Genomic DNA, 20,481 nt, shown 5'->3' with positions numbered 1-20,481 from the left:
CAAACCAAACAACTCCATCTTTTTACTACAGAAGAGGTTCATTTGTTCTTTGTGCTTTATTGGACACTCCAGACCCCACTGGGGGTGATGTGGGGTTTAACTTGGGCTCTTCTGCTTTAAGGCACTAAAACCAGAAAACTCTGAGTCAAGTCCTGCTGGTGTCAACAGGAGCTTTTAGTGTGTGACAGTGACTGATACAGGCTGTAAAAAACTCGGAGCAAAATTCTTCTCAGGTCCTTTGTGGTGTGCAGGGCCCTGGGCTGGCCGCAGGAGCAGATTAATGCTCCCAGGAGGCTGGCAGGAGGCAGATATGAGCAGACCTCTCTGGGAGGGGTTCTTGGCACAGGCTCATCCCAAGGAAAGTACCTACAAATTTCTTTTTAGTTTGTGCTGCACTTGAAATGATTCAGGAAAGCAGACTGGAGTGGGTAGAATGGGAGTATTATTGCAAAACCAGCAGAAATGGAATTTACACTGCAACTCTTCGCTCCCTGAAAAGTCCCAGGTTATCCCACATCAATAAAGTGCTATTATTCCTCCAAGCTGGAGTGGGAATTTACCCCTTTTATCCACCTGTCTTCAGGCAGTTTAGTGTTCCTTTCCTTTCCCTTCCACACTCCCTCTTCCCAGTGCCTTTGGCAGAGCAAGGAGTCGGGGGAGCTGGGCAGAGGCCCCTGGAGCATCAGGATCTGTGTTCAGGATTATCCTGTGATCCCAGGATCTGTGCTCAGGATCATCCTGTGATCCCAGGATCTGTGTTCAGGGCTGTCCTGTGATCCCAGGATCTCTGTTCAGGGCTGTCCTGTGATCCCAGGATCTGTGCTCAGGATTATCCTGTGATCCCAGGATTTGTGTTCAGGGCTGTCCTGTGATCCCAGGATTTGTGTTCAGGGCTGTCCTGTGATCCCAGGATCTGTGCTCAGGATTATCCTGTGATCCCAGGATCTCTGTTCAGGGCTGTCCTGTCATCCCAGGATCTCTGTTCAGGGCTGTCCTGTGATCCCAGGATCTGTGCTCAGGATTATCCTGTGATCCCAGGATCTCTGTTCAGGGCTGTCCTGTCATCCCAGGATCTCTGTTCAGGGCTGTCCTGTGATCCCAGGATCTGTGTTCAGGGCTGTCCTGTGATCCCAGGATTTGTGTTCAGGGCTGTCCTGTGATCCCAGGATCTCTGTTCAGGATTATCCTGTGATCCCAGGATCTCTGTTCAGGGCTGTCCTGTGATCCCAGGATCTCTGTTCAGGGCTGTCCTGTGATCCCAGGATCTGTGTTCAGGGCTGTCCTGTGATCCCAGGATCTGTGTTCAGGGCTGTCCTGTGATCCCAGGATCTGTGTTCAGGGCTGTCCTGTGATCCCAGGATCTGTGCTCAGGATTATCCTGTGATCCCAGGATCTGTGTTCAGGGCTGTCCTGTGATCCCAGGATCTGTGTTCAGGGCTGTCCTGTGATCCCAGGATCTCTGTTCAGGGCTGTCCTGTGATCCCAGGATCTCTGTTCAGGGCTGTCCTGTGATCCCAGGATCTCTGTTCAGGGCTGTCCTGTGATCCCAGGATCTGTGTTCAGGGCTGTCCTGTGATCCCAGGATCTGTGTTCAGGGCTGTCCTGTGATCCCAGGATCTCTGTTCAGGGCTGTCCTGTGATCCCAGGATCTGTGTTCAGGGCTGTCCTGTGATCCCAGGATCTGTGTTCAGGGCTGTCCTGTGATCCCAGGATCTCTGTTCAGGATTATCCTGTGATCCCAGGATCTCTGTTCAGGGCTGTCCTGTGATCCCAGGATCTCTGTTCAGGATTATCCTGTGATCCCAGGATCTCTGTTCAGGGCTGTCCTGCCAGCAGCCATGGGAGCAGCCTCTGGCCAGTCCTGGGGCAGGTGACACTCACTGGGGTGTCGCCTCAGTGTCCCCCCTGTCCCTGGAGGTCTCAGGTGAAGGATCCTCACCCTCCAGGCCACTTCCTTCTCCAAGCACCAGGGCCTGGGGCTCCTCCTCAGCAGGACTGTACAGCTCCAAGCCAGACAAGCCAGGGTCCCTCAGGAACTGGAAAAAAACACAAAACACCAGGTTTAGCTCCCTGTTAGAAACCCCAGAGCCAACAAATTGTTCCAGCCCAGAACCCACAGCAGGAGCTGCTACCTGGATATTCCATCCTGGGCTTCCTTGAGACTACACTAAACAAAGAGAATGTTTCAAAAACCCCTTATTTCTGTGGGGGAAAAGAAATAAATTACCACTCCAATACCCCTTCAAGTGAGGTAAAGCAGCTGCAGCTCTTGGTTGGGTGTTTGGTTGTTGTTTTTAAATAAATTTTGGGCAATCTTTCCATGCCAGTGGGAGCTGCAGCTTCTCACCAGCAATCCTGACATTCTGCCATTGCAGCCACCCTTGACTTCCCCTTCCCTCCAAACTCACTCAGCAGCTCTCCAAGGGCAATAAATCAAACAAAGGGTGGTAATTAAAGCAAGCAGCTTTAAAAAAGTGATTTTAGAAAGATGAAATCTGAGGTTTCAATTAAAGCTCCACTTTCTCTGCAGTCACAACAAGGCTAATGAGGTTAATGAGGGTTACTTTTCCAAAAACCCAAATGGATCCAGTGCAGCCAGCTCCAGACACGAGCACACCTCAGCCTGGCTTTCCTGCTCCCTGGAACTCAGATCCTGCTGGGAAAGGGACAAACCACAGGAGTTCCCACAGAAATGCCTTCAGTGCCTCAGCATCCCCCCCTGGGGCTGCCAGGAGAGGCCCCAGGCTGATCCTTTTTAGGAATTCACATTATAATCATTCTCCCAGATCCCTTTTCCTTCTTCTCCTATCCCAGGCTGATCCTGTTTAGAAATTCACATTATAAACATCCTGCCAGAGACTTTCTTTTCCTGTCCCAGGCTGATCCTTTTTAGGAATTCACATTATAATCATCCTCCCAGATCCCTTCTTTTCCTTCTTCTCCTATCCCAGGCTGGTCCCTTTTAAAAATCCAGATTTTAAACACTCTGCCAATTCCCTTCTTTTCCTATCCCAGGCTGATCCTTTTTAGAAATTCACATTATAAACATCATGCCAGTTCCCTTTTCCTCCTTCTCTATCCCAGGCTGATCCTGTTTAGAAATTCAATTTATAATCATCCTGCCAGATAATTTCTTTTCCTTCTTCTCCTATCCCAGGCTGATCCTTTTTAGGAATTCACTTTATAAATATCCTGCCAGATCATTTCTTTTCCTGTCCCAGGCTGATCCTGTTTAGAAATTCACATTATAAACATCCTGCCAGGTCCCTTTTCCTTCTTCTCCTATTCCAGGCTGATTCCTTTTAGAAATCCAAATTTTAAACACTCTGCCAATTCCCTTCTCTTCCTATCCCAGGCTGATCCTGCTAGAAATTCACATTATAATCATCCTGCCAGAGACTTTCTTTTCCTTCTTCTCCTATCCCAGGCTGATTCCTTGTTAAAATCCACATTTTAAACACTCTACCCTTTTCCTGGCAGTGTCCTGCCCCATCCCAGGCCCTGCTGTGCAGGGGGATCCACTTTTGCTGCTCATTAATCTGGAAATTTCCCCAGAGCACAGGCTGAGCCTCAGGCCTTGCAGGTCCTTGGCACTGTTTGAATATCCTGCATAATTCCTTTTTTATTATTATTTTAATACCCAGAACAAATTTTTTTATTATTAAGACCCTGTACAGTTATTTTTGGAAGTATTTTAAAACCCAGAACAATTGTTTTTAAACTATTTTAATACCCCCATACAAGGACTTTCTTAATATTTTATTACCCTCTACAAGGATGATATTATTATTATTATTATTATTATCATCATCATTACTATTACTATTACTACTATTATTACTATTATTATTCTCAGAGCAAGGAATTTTTTACTGTTTTAATACCCTATACAAGGATTATTTTATTATTATTAATAACCTGCACAAACATTTTTTTTTACTACATTAATACTCTGTACTAAGATTTTTTTTACTGTTTTCATACCCTGTACAAGGATTTTAAAATTATTATTATTTCAATACACTGTACAAGGATATTTTACTATTTTATCATACTTACAAGCATTTTTTTACTCTTTTAACACCCTGCACAATTATTTTACTGTTTTAATACCCCACAAAAGGATTTTTTACTAAATTAATACCCTGTACAAAGACTCTTTTTACTATTTAATACCCTGTATGAGGATATTTTACTATTTTAATATACTTACAGGGATTTTTTTACTCTTAATAACCTGCACAATTGTTTGTTAATTATTTTAATATCTTCTACAAGGAGTTTTTAATTATTTTAATACTGTAAACAATTTTTTTACTATTTTAATACCTTGTACAAGGATTTTTTTTACTATTTTAATGCCCTGTACAAGGATATTTTATATTTTAATATAATTACATGGATTTATTATTATTATTATTATTTTAATCATTGCACAAGGATTTTTTTTCTTTATTTTAATACCATGCACAAGGATTTTTTTTACTATTTTACCCTGTACAAAGATATTTTACTATTTTAATATAATTACAGGGATTTTTTTAACACTATTTTAATCATTGCAAAAGGATTTTTTTACTATTTTAATATAATTACAGAGATTTATTTTTTTACTATTTTAATCATTGTATAAGGATTTTTTTCTTTATTTTAATACCCTACACAAGGATTTTTTCTTTATTTTAATACCCTGGACAAGGAATTTTTTTCTTTATTTTAATACCATGCACAAGGATATTTTTTACTATTTTAATACCCTGTACAGAGATATTTTACTATTTTAATATAATTACAGGGATTTTTTTAACACTCTTTTAATCATTGCACAAGGAGGTTTTTTTCTTTATTTTAATACCATGCACAAGGATATTTTTTACTATTTTAATACCCTGTACAGAGATATTTTACTATTTTAATATAATTACAGGGATTTTTTTAATATTTTAATAATTGCAAAAGGATTTTTTTCTTTATTTTAATACCTTGCACAAGGAGTTTTTTACTATTTTAATATAATTACAAGGATTTATTTTTTTACTATTTTAATCATTGTGTAAGGATTTTTTCTTTATTTTAATACCCTACACAAGGATTTTTTTTCTTTATTTTAATACCTTGCACAAGGAGTTTTTTACTATTTTACCCTGTACAAAGATATTTTAGTATTTTAATATAATTACAGGGATTTATTTTTTACTATTTTAATCATTGCACAAGGAGTTTTTTCTTTATTAAAATACCCTGCACAAGGAGTTTTTTCTTTATTTTAATACCCTGCACAAGGATATTTTTTCTTTATTTGAATACCTTGCACAAAGATTTTTTTTTGCCCTTTTAACCCAACACACATGGATTTTTTTTTCCCTAAATGAGATGCACTTCACTTGACAAGTGACCCCTATGAAATGCCAGCTGAGGAAACACAAAGACAGAAAATTATTTACTCTGGCTACAAAAACCTGGGAATTCCCTTCCAGAACCACAGGACTGTGGCAGACACAAAATATTCACCTCCACGAGCTGCACACAAATAAAACCTTTAAAAAATTTTCTGCTGAATAGGAATTTTTACATCAAAACTTTGCTTAGAGGCTGCTTCTTGTGCCAGGATAAAAGAGGAAGATGAGCAGGACTGAAACCACTGTGTTAGCCCAGAAATGTCTGAGCTACCAGCAGGAAAATGCCCCAGGGTGAGATTTTCATCTCAGTCCTGCTGAAAAAACAAAAGAGGAACTGCCCAGGAATGTCCCCTTGAGATCATCCTGAGGCGTCAAAACAAGCAATCGAGGTTTGTAAATTAAAAATAATCTGATTTTGCTTTTCCAGATCCCATTCCTGCCTCCAGTCCTTGTGCCACAAAAGCTCTGTGGCCCCAGTGAGCCCCAGTTTGAGGCTGAGGAGCAAGGGAAGAGGAACAGGAAGCAGGATCAGCCAGGCTTTTCCAGGAAAGCACAGCCAGGGTTGTGTCCCAGGGCACAGGAAAGACCCTTGAGCTCAGAAAAGAGGAAAGAAGTGGGAGATGACAATCAGAAAAGGCACATTTTGACACATCACATGTTTATCTCTATTTCTGTTCAGCAACAACTGCTTTTGGTGATGTTCCCCATGAGCTTCTCTTCTACAGGAGAAGCCCTGAAGGTCCCCACGTACCTCCCTGAAGTGTGATGGGATTTGCAGGGGGGGCTGAACCCAATATTTGATTTTTTGGTGGTACTTCCACAGAAGCAGCAAAGCATATGTCACTGGGGGCACGAAGAGTAAGGCCAGGACAAACAGGAGGATGATGTGCACAGCTTGGGTTGCCTCTGGAAAAGAAGGAAAAAAATCCAAATACATATGGCAGGTCCATATTTATGGAATTATGGGATGGGCTGGGTTGGGAGGGACCTTAAAGCTCCCCCCCTGCCATGGCAGGGCCACCTCCCACTGTCCCAGGAGCTCCCAATGTCCAGCCTGGCCTTGGGCACTGCCAGGGATCCAGGGGCAGCCCCAGCTGCTCTGGCAATTCCATCCCAGCCCCTGCCCACCCTGCCAGGGAACAATTCCTGCCCAAGATCCCATCAAATCCTACTCTGAAGCCATTCCCTGGCTCCTGGCCCTGCAGCCCTTGGCCCCAGTCCCTCTCCAGCTCTCCTGGAGCCCCTTCAGGCCCTGCAAGGGGCTCTGAGCTCTCCCTGGAGCTTCTCCTGGCCAGCTGAGCACCCCCAGCTCTCCCAGCCTGGCTCCAGCCCTGGGATCAATCCATGATCCCATTTTACAGCAGGATTATGAAGGAAAAGGAGAAAGGGCTGGGTACCACCCAGACCTTCTGGAAATCCCTGGCTGAAAATCCCCGATTCTTTTGGCACTAATGCCAAGGGTGAGCTCCCCGTGGTGCTCTCAGCATTCCTGACAGGAATTCCCCTGGAAAGGACCAGTCCAGGTGACCCAGGACTTGTGTTCCACCCCATCCCACTCCAGACAAAAATCCCATCCCCATTCCATACCACTGAGGGCAGTTCTGTGACACTCTGGGGCACTTTGCTGTCCCTGTAAGAAGTGCCCTGAGTAGATCTTCAGCTGCACTTGAACACTGAAGCAATAAAGTGTTGATTCCTTTAGATTTCCAATCTGGAATAGTGTCTTGCTTTCACTTAGCTTCTGTTGAAAAGACACACACAACAAAATAAAAGTGTTACTGTAAAATCCAGACTGGTTTTCAACACAAATATCCCTCTCCCCATTTAAGTTTCTCATTCAAGAAACCCAGATTTTATTTTTCCTCACTCAGCTTTCCCAAATAACAGAAGCAGTGGAATAATTCCGTTTTTTTCTGGGAGTTTTGATGCAGCTTTTGCAGGGAGTAAAACCCAGGGAAGGGCAAAATGAAACCACTCTGACTTCTTTCCTGGTTCTGAGCAGAAGGTGTTCTGTGTGTGACAAAAACACACATTGCTGCAAGGCAGGAAGGAAGTGGAAACAATTTACCAATTTACCCAAGACTTTGAAGCAAAAGGAGGTTTTAAAGAAATTATTTTTTTCACTTCTGTTTTTTTAAGTGTTTGACTTCAGACTGACGTCATTTAGAAGATTCTTCCTCTTTTTTTAATTTTTTTTTTTGTTTGTTTGTTTGTTTTTTAAGCCAGACTCAATATCTCCCCTGAACCTCTGGGGCACAGGCAGCACACCATGATCCCAAAAACTCTGAGCCTCAGGATGAACAGGACCAGCTCATCCCAGCTCATCCCAGTTCATCCCAGCATCTTCCTGGCAAAAACCTCCTCTGCCTGCCCTGGGATCAGGCACATCAGGCCCCAGCACAGCAAAAAGAGGAGGGAGATTCCAGAGTTTTCCAAACTGCCTGAGAAAACTGTGGAATCAAAAGTCACCTTTGGCACCAGTTCTCTCCCTGGATCTGCAGAGGGGTTTAATCCCTTTCCACCCAAAGGAAAGGTTTCCAGGTTTGGTGGTGCAGCAATCCTTGTGCCAGAAGCCTTTTCCCAGGAGCCCACTTTTCTGCCCCCATCTGCTGTCCTGCCAAGGGACACTGACCCCCATCCCTCAGTCCCCAGGCAGGAAGGACAAACTGGGGACAATCCTTACTTGTTTTATAGCACTGGTTGTGTTCTCCCAGTAGGACACGTGGTACTGGACGAGGTCCCCAGGCTCGGGGGTGAAGGGGGGGCTGATGCTGAGGAGCAGAGAGTCGGGGCTGCTGCTCACACTGTTCACCTTGGGGGGGCCCAGAGTGGCTGAAAGCAAACAGAGAGAGCAGGGAATCCCTGGGCTGCACAGCTGGCTCCAGCTCCACACAATCCCTGAATTCCTGAGCCCTCCCAGCCCATGGAGTCCCAGCTGTGCCCGATGCCCACCTTGTCCCCAGCCCAGAGCCCTGAGTGCCACGTCCAGCCCTTCCTTGGGCACCTCCAGGGATGGGCACTGCAAAGCTCCCTGGGCAGCCCCTGCCAAGGCCTGAGCTCCCTTTCCATGGGCAAATTCCTGCTGCTGTCCACCCTGAGCCTCCCCTGGCCCAGCCTGAGGCCGTTCCCTCTCCTCCTGTCCCTGTTCCCTGGCAGCAGAGCCCGACCCCCCCGGCTGTCCCCTCCTGCCAGGGACTTGTGCAGAGCCACAAGGGCCCCCTGAGCCTCCTTTGCTCCAGGCTGAGCCCCTTTCCCAGCTCCTTCAGCCCCTCCTGGGGCTCCAGACCCTTCCCAGCTCCGTTCCCTGCCCTAGACACACTCAGCAAACAGCTCAGGTATCAACAGCTTTTGTTCAAGAAAGGGAAAGCATTTCCCCATCTACTTAATGCATTTACAGTATTTGCTTAACTTTTCCTGGCAATTCTGTAAATATTAACCAAAAGTAAATGCATGGAAACATCTCAGTTGATCTGCAGTTACTGGCCATAAAATCGTTATCTTTGAATCTTCCATGCTCCCCAAAACCCCACTGCTCCCTAGATGGGAAGAGGAAAAAGGAGTTTTCCCCTCCTTGATTTGATGTGTCCATTAGGATAACCATGGTGACCTCCTTCTGTGAAGTGCCCCAGGGTGTAAATCATGGAAAACCCCAAGAGTGCTCTCAGGAGTGTTCATTTACAGCAAAAATCACTCCTTGCATGCACCAGTTCCTCACTGTGCCTCAAATCCAGCCACTCTATTCCAAGCACCGAAGGAGGAGCCATGGAGCTGGTTTTTGGGAGCTGACACAAGAATGACCCCATTCCTCCTCTCCCACCCCAAGCCTCTGCCTTGTCCCAGACTCCCCAGGATCCCACTCCCAGTCCTGTGGTACAACACAGACACTCAACACTAGACACCAGGAAACCCAATCAGTCAAAACAGCTTTTTGTGAATTGCTGTGTTACCAGCCCTTCAAATTCCTTCTGCAGGTGAGATTTGCTGTCCATATTCTTAGGGAGAGGAGGAAAGGGAGTTTTATCAATGGCTTGCACTAAGAGAGTTGTACAATATTCATTTTTTGGTCTTGAAAGTCAATCTTCCTAGAAAAGCGACTGAAAACTTGTGCCTTATTATCAGGAGACCCATCCTTGCAGCTCAAACTCCCCCAGTCAGTCCTGGGTGAAATACAAAACAGGAAAAGCATTCCTGCACTGTCTGTTGGGATGGGTTAGGTGATTCCCCCTTGCTTCCCCCAGGTTCCCCATCAGTGCAGGACTCCAGCACCTCCTCGCTCTGCTGCCAGACAAAATCCAGATTTAGAACCAGGGGAAGTCTCAGACTCTGGAGCCTGGACCATGGTTTCCCCTGAGCTCTGCTAAGTTCCCACTTCAAAGCTACTTTTTTTTATCCTGAACATTGACTTTTTCCTAATCCTAAAACCAAGGCAAGGAGCAGGTCCTAGGACAGCAGCACCACACTTGTTCACACCAGAGCAGCTGGGGCTGCCCCTGGATCCCTGGCAGTGCCCAAGGCCAGGCTGGACATTGGGAGCTCCTGGGACAGTGGGAGGTGTCCCTGCCATGGCAGGGCTGGGAATGGGTGGGATTTGGGGTCCCTCCAACCCAAACCTTGTGTGATTTAAAGTATGGCCTTGCCACTTCTACACTGTAGCATTAACAATTTATACTTATCTGAACAATTGATATTTATCTAAACCATTTATTCCCATGAGGACAATTCATCACTACAATTTATCAGGCCAGTTGATGTTTATCAGCAAAGGGATCTGTCCAGCAGAAAGAGGTGGTTTTGCCACAAACCCGAGAGTTTGTGTGTGGGGAAATGAGAAAAACCCTCCAGCACAAGAACAACGTGGAAGTATCCTTGGAAGGCTCAACCACCCCGGGAGCCTCAGCCTTTCCTCTGGTGCCACCCAGGAGAGCAGAGCAGAACCAAACCCTGGGGAGCCTTTGTGGAGCTGCAGAGCCACAGATGTCCCCAGGCAGCCCAGCTTTCCCCAGAGAACCCCCAGGAACACTCACTGTTCATCTCTGCCACAAAGGGAGGTGTGAGCACCCAGGGCGAGGCCAGGGCGCCCAGCTCGGCCCTGACGCGCAGCACGACCGTCCAGCGCCGCCGCAGCTCCGGGGGGAACCTGCACTGGGGCTGGGGGCTCCCAGCACAGCCCATCCCGCTCCACTCCTCGAAAAAACCTCTGCAGGGAACAGCAAACACAGTCAGACACAGCTGGGGCTGAGCCTGACACACACAGAGTGTGCTCTTGGCTCTGACTCCTGGCCTGGGGTCACTACGATACTGGTATCCCCAAATTTCCCGTGCCTCTGTGTCCTGGGGTCACTTCATGGTGTTTGTATCCCCAAATTTCCCGTGCCTCTGTGTCCTGGGGTCACTTTATGGTGTTTGTATCCCCAAATTTCCCATGCCTCTGTGTCCTGGGGTCACTTTATGGTGTTGGTATCCCCAAATTTCCCGTGCCTCTGTGTCCTGGGGTCACTTCATGGTGTTGGTATCCCCAAATTTCCCGTGCCTCTGTGTCCTGGGGTCACTTCATGGTGTTGGTATCCCCAAATCTCCTGGTTTATGTTATATATTAAATTCTGCACCTTTAAGATTGGCTCTGAGAGCAAAGGGGAGGAAGAAGAAGCTGCAGTTTGTGTTAAGGAAAAACATCACTCCCCCACATCCCGCTCCTGGACTGTGGTGTCTGCAGCACAGACAGACAGCGGGACAGAGCTTCTCTCTGGCTTTTAGTTAGTTTTAGCCAGCTGAGGCACAGGAGTTCCCTGGACCATTTTTTCCCCCTTTTTCCTGGATCTGTTCAAACCTCTTTTGGACTGAAAAACACCCAGCCAAACCCCAGGAACTCACACTGTGACCCACCAGGGCCTGGGCCTCGGCACTTTCCAACCCTGGAGGGATTGAGAAGAACCTGAGCGAGCTGAGCTACACCACATGAAAAGGACTTTTCTTCCTGGATTCACCATCCCATCAAACAGTGAGAGGTTTTATTGTTTAATATTATTCAATTTCTGTTAAATAAACAGCTTTTTCCACTTCTCTCCAAGGAATTTTTTTTTTTTCCTTTCCAAACCAGTTGTGGGGAGGGGTCATTTGAATTTTGTTTTCCTGGGGGAACTCCCATTTGGAGATTTTTCTCCCAAATTTGCCCTAAACTAAGACACTCTGAAATCCAGAACACTGAATTTCATATAACATTAAATTTATGGGCATGTTTTCATGGAAACAACTGTTAAAGTCAGATAGAAAAGCTAAAACTGGGAGTGTGTAGATTAGAGAGTTTTCTTAAGTCACTGTGTGAAAAAGTTAAAGTTTAAACTAGTTTAGAAAATAGAAAATAGAGTATTTAAGGTGTTGTCTCTTTTCCTTCTTACTTCTTGATTTTCTTCTAGGAGTTTTTGAGTAGTAGTAAGTGATTAGATAAAAAATGCATTGCAGCACACAGGTCATTAAGTCATTTAAAAAAATAATTTGCATGTCTATTGTTAATTAGATAAAAATAGATATAAAGATGAAACTGCCACGTGGTTCAGAGCCATTTTGTGCCATCAGAGCCAAAGTGAACCAAAAGGAAAGATAAATTAAACTTGTGCAGAAGGTCTAGAAAAACCTGCCAAGTTTTGTGATAACATCATAATAAACAAGAGAAACAAAATCCTAACGAGCTTTGGAGTTTTCTTCCTGTCCCAGAGAACTGAGATAATCAGAATTTGGGAGTATTCCAAAAGAGCTCAGCTCAAAAAAGACTGAACAGTGCAGGTGTGAGAAGTGCAGAAGTACAAGAAGCGAAACAAAACACCAAAAGTTACACTGTGGACATGATTTTCTGAACCTGAGGGAATTTTCAAGCTCTCAGACGCTGGATGTTCCCAAGGGAAACCCTCAGGAGCCCATTCTCACTGGAGGATTATTTGTGGAAATAAGGAATTAATTTCCCAAAGCAAGGCACAGACGTTCTGAGGGTGGTTTTCTCTCTTATCCCACCCATGGGATGAGAGGGGGGTTGTTCCTTCAGTCAGGGTGAGCTGGTGGGAGAAGCTCATAAAAGGTTGACAAGACCCTGCAGTAAAGGCTTTTTTTTTGCCTCACAAAAGTGGTGTGGGTGATTTTTGGGGAGCCTCACTCAATATTTTGTGCCCTCCATTGGGATGGTGTCATCATAAAGGTACACAGGCAATAAGCAATGATAAACTCATTTATCCTATATATTTATAATATTTATTCCTATAGTTGTAAGTGAGAAACTGTATTGGGTAAGATGGTGAAGAGTCTAAAGGTGCAGTGATGGGATTTTATGGAGAAAGAGTCCAGATGTTATCATAAGAGTGTGTATATGTAATATGTGTGTAACAGACTGTGGGGTAAAAAGCAGACACAGCAAGGCAGAGCTTAGCAAAGTTCAGAGATTCAAAATAAACCCATGTTTATTTTGAATATTTTTTTAAATTTTAATGTAATTTAATTTAATTTTTTTTTAATTTTAAAGTTATTTCTTTTGGTCTATTGGACCAAAATGTTGTATCTTGCTGTTTATATATTTATTATATATTCAATATATAATTTTATATATCTTATTATATATAACTATAATATTATAACTAAATATATTCAATTTAATAAATAATAAAATATTATTACTAATAAAATATTATAAATAATGGTTAAAACAATAAATATAATATGAAATGAATGCAATAATATTATAAATATATGTTTCTTTTTATATTATATATTTATTATATTAATATATATTACCTTATTGTTTATATATTTATTATATTTTGGTATATATATATTATATATAAATGTAATATAATAAAATATAATTAATCTAACAAATAATAAAATATTACTAATAAAATATTTTAAATAATGGTTAAAATAATAAATATAATATGTAATGAATGTAATAATATTATAAATATTATGTTTCTTTTTATATGATATATTTATTATATTAATATATATTACCTTACTGTTTATATATTTATTATATTTATGTATTATATATTTATATTATATATAAATGTAATATAATAAAATATAATTAATCTAATAAATAACAAATAATGAAAGATTGTTACTAATAAAATATTATAAATAATGATTAAAATAATAAATATAATGAAATGTATTATGATAAATATGTTTATTTTTATATATTTATTGTATTAATATATATTACCTTACTATTTATATATTTATTATATTTATCATATATTTTATAGAAATATAATATTATAAGGATATATGATAAATATAATTAATAATAAACAATAAATAATGAAATAATATAAATATTAATAATATTTATAATAATACTAATAAACTAATAATAAACTAATAATAAATTATAAAAAATTAAATATTGATTAAAATAAGAACTAAATAAAAATAATAAATATAATATGTAATGAATATAATATTATAAATATATTTATTTTTATATTATATTTATATATATTGTTGTTTATACATCTTGCTGTGTAACAAAAAAATTCATGACTACCTTGGAGCTATGACTTGTCACTTTTCCTAAACCTCACACCTTCAGACTGGAAGGATTTAAATTGGCCAGAGAGAACCAGGAAAAGCTAAAATTCCTGTGCAACATCTCTGGGTATCCTCAGGAGCTGCTCTTGGGGACACATAAAAACATCTCTGATAAAAACCATTCATTTTCAGGGTTTCTGGGGTTTTTCGAGCCGGTTGTTATTCTGGATTAGAACAAAAGGAGTTGGTTTGAGAGCTGCTCACTCACGTTTTGTAATGGGCTGTGTATAACACCGAGCCGTTCTCCACTACAACAGGAGACCACCTCAGCACGCTCTGGAAGTTGTAGGAATAAATCTCCACGTTTTCTGGTGCTGGTAACTGGGGAGAAGTTTCTAAAGGAAGAAGAGGAATAAAAATAACTGCTGAAACATTCATGTGCACAGTAATTTCAGTCTCCAAATCCCACCCTCATATATTAAATTTTCACTGCTTTGCAGGTAAAACCTGCAAACCTTCTCCTTCTGCTCCCAGTGCTGGCCCTGGGTGGGATTTGAGGTACTTCCCAACCCCAGTCAGGGTGGAATTCTCTGTGTCCATGAATCCCAGCTCTGTGCTTTTTACTCATTCCATAAAGAACATAAAGCTGAAAGTACCAAGCCCAGCACAAAACCCTAAACCCCATCCAGTCTCCCATGAAGGCAGAAAAATGAAGGTCCCAGAATCCCAGGATCACCAGGGCTGGAAGAGACCGTCAGGACCACACAGTCCCACCCAGCATCAGCCCAAACCCTGTCCCCAAGGGCCACATCCAGACTCCCCTGGGACAATTCCAGCGACTCCAAACCTCCCTGGGCAGCTCATCCCAAGGCCTGACCGCTCTTCCAGGGAAATTTTCTTTACAAATCTCCAATCTGAGCCTCCCCTGGTGCCATTTGAGGCCATTTCCTCTCATTTTTTTCCCTGTCCCTCCTGCCAGGGACTTGTGCAGAGCCACAAGGGCCCCCTGAGCCTCCTTTGCTCCAGGCTGAGCCCCTTTCCCAGCTCCCTCAGCAATTCTCCAGACCCTTCCCAGCTCCCTCAGCAATTCTCCAGACCCTTCCCAGCTCCCTCAGCAATTCTCCAGACCCTTCCCAGCTCCCTCAGCAATTCTCCAGACCCTTCCCAGCTCCCTCAGGAATTCTCCAGCCCTTTCCCAGATCCCTCAGGAATTCTCCAGCCCCTTCCCAGCTCCCTCAGGAATTCTCCAGCCCTTTCCCAGATCCCTCAGGAATTCTCCAGCCCTTTCCCAGCTCCCTCAGGAATTCTCCAGCCCCTTCCCAGCTCCCTCAGGGATTCTCGAGCCCCTTTCTCAGCTCCCTCAGCCCCTCCTCACAGGACATTCCTTTTTCTGGAAGGTTTTCCAGACCTTCCAAGGGTTTTTTTTTGCTGGTGATCACAGCAGCTGACCTGTTTCACTCTGTAGCTCATATCGAGCCCTTTTCCCACCCATCTGCCTCCTGCTAACCCTGAGACCTCTCAGGAGCCACCTGGAGAAGAAAAACCCCTCAGGAACAGCAGGTGCCCCTGGAGAACCAGCTCTGCTCTGGTTCTTCATCCTGCCAGCTCTGGGCCTGGTTTATCGGGCAGGACAGAGGGAGGAGAACGGGGAGCAGCACCTGGCCAAAGCCGGAGGAGGAGGGAGGAGGAGGAGGGAGGAGGGAGGAGGGAGGAGGAGACAGCCAAGCCAGGGCAGCCAAGCCACAGGCGAAGAGCCAGGAGGGAAATGGGGGCGGTGGAGAGGAAAAAGGGCTGAGGAGAAGGGAGGAGGAGAGGGGAGCTGGAGACTGTGAGGAACAGCAGGAGCAGAACCTCTGGAGGACAGGGCTGAGGCTCCAGCAGCTCAAGGATCGCCCCAGACACATCCTGCAAGCTCCAGGAGCAGCAGCTTCAGTGTCCCGGCTGGGAGAGAGGTTTTCCTGCCCCAGGAACACTCAGTGGGCTTTTCTGGAGTGATTCCCTCACCCCATGGCAACCACAGAACCAGGGAATGGAAGGGCCTTCACACATCACCCAGTGCACAGCGTCCAGCCTGGCCTGACAAAGAACCCTGACAAAATCCCCACACCACAACAGGGAAGTTTTCACTCTGAAGAACAGAGTCTCCTCACACACAGTCTGTTAATTTTTACATCAGGGAGATCAGGGAGCTCAAGCACTCCGCTCAAATTCCAGCCCAGGCTTCCTTGGGAATTTGGGGTCATGTTAAAAAGTTTGGCTTTTTTTTTAATTTCCACACCAAGTTGCATTAAACCCTAAGTCCAAAATGCCAAATAATGAGTTGAGTTTTAGTTTTTCCAAGAGAAGCTGTGGCTGCACCACTCCTGGAAGTGTCCAAGGTGGACAATTCCATAAGGTTGGATCAACCCGGGATAGTGGAAGGTGTCCCTGCCCATGGAACAGCGTGACCTTAAACATCCCTCCCAGCCCAAGACACTGTGTTTCTCTCAAAGCTTTAATCAGGCCTTATTTTTATTAATTGTTATTAATTTATTTATTATTGTCAGTAATTTCTCAGCCTCAGCTCTCGAGCAGTGGTCTCAGAGCACACACATTCCCTCAGGCCACAAGGGGCTTTGCAAACCTGTGGGAAATTCCTTACAGCTCCCTAAACCATTCATCCCTCAGAGGTTTTGAGGGCCCCTAAGGAACCTCCTCTTAATTCGTGAGAAATTTTCACTCTGCAGTCCCACAGATCCTTTCCTGGCCTGTCAGTGCAGGTCTGGCACGTGGTGAGGTATCTCACACCATCTGTGCCCTCAGACCTCTGTCACACACTGCTGCAGCACCCAGGGAGCTCTGAGAACCAAACCCCACAGCTTCCCACCACACCTTAAATCACGAAAAGAGCAACCAAGGGCAGGATTAGATGGGATCTGGGGCAGGAATTGTTCCCTGGCAGGGTGGGCAGGGGCTGGGATGGAATTGCCAGAGCAGCTGGGGCTGCCCCTGGATCCCTGGCAGTGCCCAAGGCCAGGCTGGACATTGGGAGCTCCTGGGACAGTGGGAGGTGTCCCTGCCATGGCTGGGGGGCTCTGGGTGGGCTCTCAGTTCCCCCCAGCCCAGTCTGGGATCCCATGAGTGCACACTGTTTATTTTACATGCAGAAATGAGTCATTTCCCCTCAAAAACACTGCAGAGCTTTTCAAAGGCGCTGCAGGGCCCATCAGCTCTGCTGCCATGAGGCAGCCACGAGGCCGAGGAGCTGCTCATCGAGGGAAATCTGAATTTCTGCCAGATCCCCCCCTCTCAGGGCAGCAACTGCAGCTGCTGAAATCACACACTCAGCTTCCTACTGATCTCCGGTTTGTAAAATGACAAAACAAACACTTCAAACGCAGCAGCCACAGGTCCCAGTACCCTCAACACCCCAAACCCCCTCGGCCAGAGAGGTCCCATCCTTCCTCTGCAGGTGGAGGGGGTTTTCACTGGGCTGGTTCTGTCACAGCAGCAGCCTCAGAAGGCTCAGATTGTTTTTTCCTGCCGTGCAGAGACTTCCTGATGCTTCACACCACAAGTCAGAGCTTTCACACAGCAGAGTGAGAAGCCACAAGGGCAGGCAGTGAAAGCAGCTGGGCTTGGGTGACCCACCCGTGTCCCAGCTCCTGCTGCTCCTCAGGGATTCCCAATCCCTCGCCCTGCAGCAGCCCCAAACCCTCCTGCTACACTGACAAAACAGGAATCTGTGCTTTGGGGGATTTTGTGTGGACTTTTGCTGTTCCAGTGCACCAAAGTGGCTTCTCATCTTGTAACCTGGGATTGCTACCCAGAGCAGGGGATGGAATGGGAGCAGCTCCAAGGGCCTTCCCAAGCCAATACATTCAGGGATCCTGGGAGCTCCCAGGAGCTCCCTGGGAAGTCCCACAGCTGCTGATGGATGGAACTGGGCAGTGCTGGCTGCAGGACACCCTGCCCTGCTTGCCTCAGTCCAGCCACGCTGGCCTGGAGCGAGCAGAGAGCCCCACAGGGCTCAGCAGTGCCAGGCTGGGACCAGGCCATGGCCACCAGTGGGATATGGGGTATGGGGTATGGGATATGGGGTATGGGATATGGGGTATGGGACATGGGATATGGGATATGGGATATGGGATATGGGGTATGGGACATGGGACATGGGACATGGGACATGGGACATGGGGTATGGGGTATGGGATATGGGGTATGGGACATGGGATATGGGATATGGGATATGGGATATGGGGTATGGGACATGGGACATGGGATATGGGATATGGGGTATGAGATATGGGATATGGGATATGGGATATGGGATATGGGACATGGGACATGGGATATGGGGTATGGGGTATGGGATATGGGGTATGGGACATGGGATATGGGATATGGGGGTATGAGATATGGGGTATGGGACATGGGACATGGGATATGGGATATGGGGTATGAGATATGGGATATGGGATATGGGATATGGGGTATGGGACACAGGGCATGCAGAGCTCACAGAGAACCCGAGCACATGTTCTGTGCACACCTCATTCAACCCTGGAATGGTTTGGGTTGGGAGGGATCTTAAATCTCATCCCACCCATTCCCAGCCATGGCAGGGACACCTCCCACTGTCCCAGGAGCTCCCAATGTCCAGCCTGGCCTTGGGCACTGCCAGGGATCCAGGGACAGCCCCAGCTGCTCTGGCAATTCCATCCCAGCCCCTGCCCACCCTGCCAGGGAACAATTCCTGCCCAAGATCCCAAGATCCAGCCCTGCCCTCTGCCACTGGCAGCCATTCCCTGGCTCCTGGCCCTGCAGCCCTTGGCCCCAGTCCCTCTCCAGCTCTCCTGGAGCCCCTTCAGGCCCTGCAAGGGGCTCTGAGCTCTCCCCGGAGCTTCTCCTCTCCAGCTGAGCACCCCCAGCTCTCCCAGCCTGGCTCCAGAGGGCTCCAGCCCTGGGACACACCTGGAGCTGGGATTACTGAGCTCCAGCCCCGCCCTGGCTGCAGAACAAACTTCCCCAGCGGGACAAAGCATTTCCTAACCCTAACCCTCACCCCAGCCTCGCGTCCATGTACACATTTAATCGCCCTTTGATGAAAGCACCGGTGCCACCTCCCGGACCTCAGGCACCCCCGAGCACCGGGCGGATCCCCCGCAGCGCGGCCCGGGGCTCAGCGGGGACTGGGGAGCCGCATCCCCGGGCTGGGCAGCACCGAGCCCGGCCCGGGGCTGAGCCCGGCAACCCGCGGGGGACGGTACAGGAGCCACCGAGCGGCGACAGGGACCGGGACCGAGACCGGGACAGAGACCGAGACCACCCATAGCCCGCAGGCACCAACCCCGCATCCCCCCAAACCCCCATCCCCCCAAACCCTCATCCCCCCCAAACCCTCATCCCCCCAAACCCTCATCCCCCCAAACCCCCATCCCCCCCAAACCCTCATCCCCCCCAAACCCTCATCCCCCCCAAACCCTCATCCCCCCCAAACCCTCATCCCCCCCAAACCCTCATCCCCCCCAAACCCGCATCCCCCCCAAACCCTCATCCCCCCCAAACCCTCATCCCCCCCAAACCCTCATCCCCCCCAAACCCTCATCCCCCCCAAACCCCCATCCCCCCAAACCCTCATCCCCCCCAAACCCTCATCCCCCCAAACCCTCATCCCCCCCAAACCCTCATCCCCCCCAAACCCGCATCCCCCCCAAACCCGCATCCCCCCCAAACCCGCATCCCCCAAGCCGCACCCACCTGCGGCCGCGGCCAGCGCGGGGCCCGGCAGGAGGGGCAGGAAGGGCAGGAAGGGCAGCAGGGACAGCAGCGGTGGGGAGCGGAGCGGTGCCCGGAGCGGTGCCCGGAGCCCTGCCCGGCCCCGCATGGCCCCGCCCGGCCGCGGCTCCCCCCGGGCTCGGCCGGGCCGGGCTGGGGCAGCCGCACGCACCGATCCCGCCTCTGTCCCCTCCCCTGTCCCCGCCTCTGTCCCCTCCCCTGCCGCCGCCTCTGTCCCCTCCCCTGCCACCGCCTCTGTCCCCTCCCCTGCCACCGCCCCCGGGGGCTGAGCCCGGCCCGGCCCCGCCCGGAGCTGCCGGGGAGTCCTGGAGGTTCCGGGGTGGGCCCGGAGAGGTGTCGGGGAGGGTGTGCTGTGATCGCTGTCCCTATCGCTGTCCCTGTGCCATCCCTATCCCTGTCCCTATCCCTGACACTATCCCTGCCCCTGACCCTGTCCCTATCACTGTCCCTGTGCCATCCCTGTCCCTATCCCTTTCCCGACCCTGTTCCATCACTGTCCCTGTCGCTGTCCCCGTGGTTCATGTGAGGACATCTCACCCCGGGTTTCCTCAGCTGCACTGGGCACCAGCCCCAGTGACACTGAGCACACCTGGTGACACTGTCACACGTACAGTGACACTGTCACACCTTCACTGACACTGAACACACCTACAGTGACACTGAACACTCCTACAGTGACACTGAACACACCTACAGTGACACTGTCACACCTACAGTGATACTGTCACACCTACAGTGACACTGAGCACACCTACAGTGACACTGTCACACCTGGTGACACTGTCACACC

The 20,481-nt window shown here is 47.2% G+C and overlaps 1 protein-coding gene across 1 annotated transcript; it reads right to left on the bottom strand.

Annotated features, from left to right (window-relative positions):
* Positions 1-17: 17 nt before the first annotated feature.
* On the bottom strand, positions 18-19,788 carry IFNGR2 (interferon gamma receptor 2). Its single transcript, XM_088052052.1, has 7 exons — positions 19,653-19,788; positions 14,182-14,308; positions 10,424-10,596; positions 8,083-8,231; positions 6,987-7,140; positions 6,151-6,305; positions 18-2,036 (listed from the first exon to the last, which is right to left on the bottom strand). Exons 1-7 carry the CDS (start codon positions 19,777-19,779, stop codon positions 1,878-1,880), a joined length of 1,044 nt encoding a protein of 347 aa, XP_087908178.1. The 5' UTR covers positions 19,780-19,788; the 3' UTR covers positions 18-1,877.
* Positions 19,789-20,481: the final 693 nt, after the last annotated feature.

Source organism: Pseudopodoces humilis, chromosome 2 (genome assembly GCF_049639895.1).
Source record: "Pseudopodoces humilis isolate 2021_Gansu_Grassland_sample_001 chromosome 2, ASM4963989v1, whole genome shotgun sequence".
NCBI lineage: Eukaryota > Metazoa > Chordata > Aves > Passeriformes > Paridae > Pseudopodoces > Pseudopodoces humilis.
Note: the sequence above shows the minus strand (reverse complement) of the source record. Positions and strands in the feature narration are given on the sequence as shown.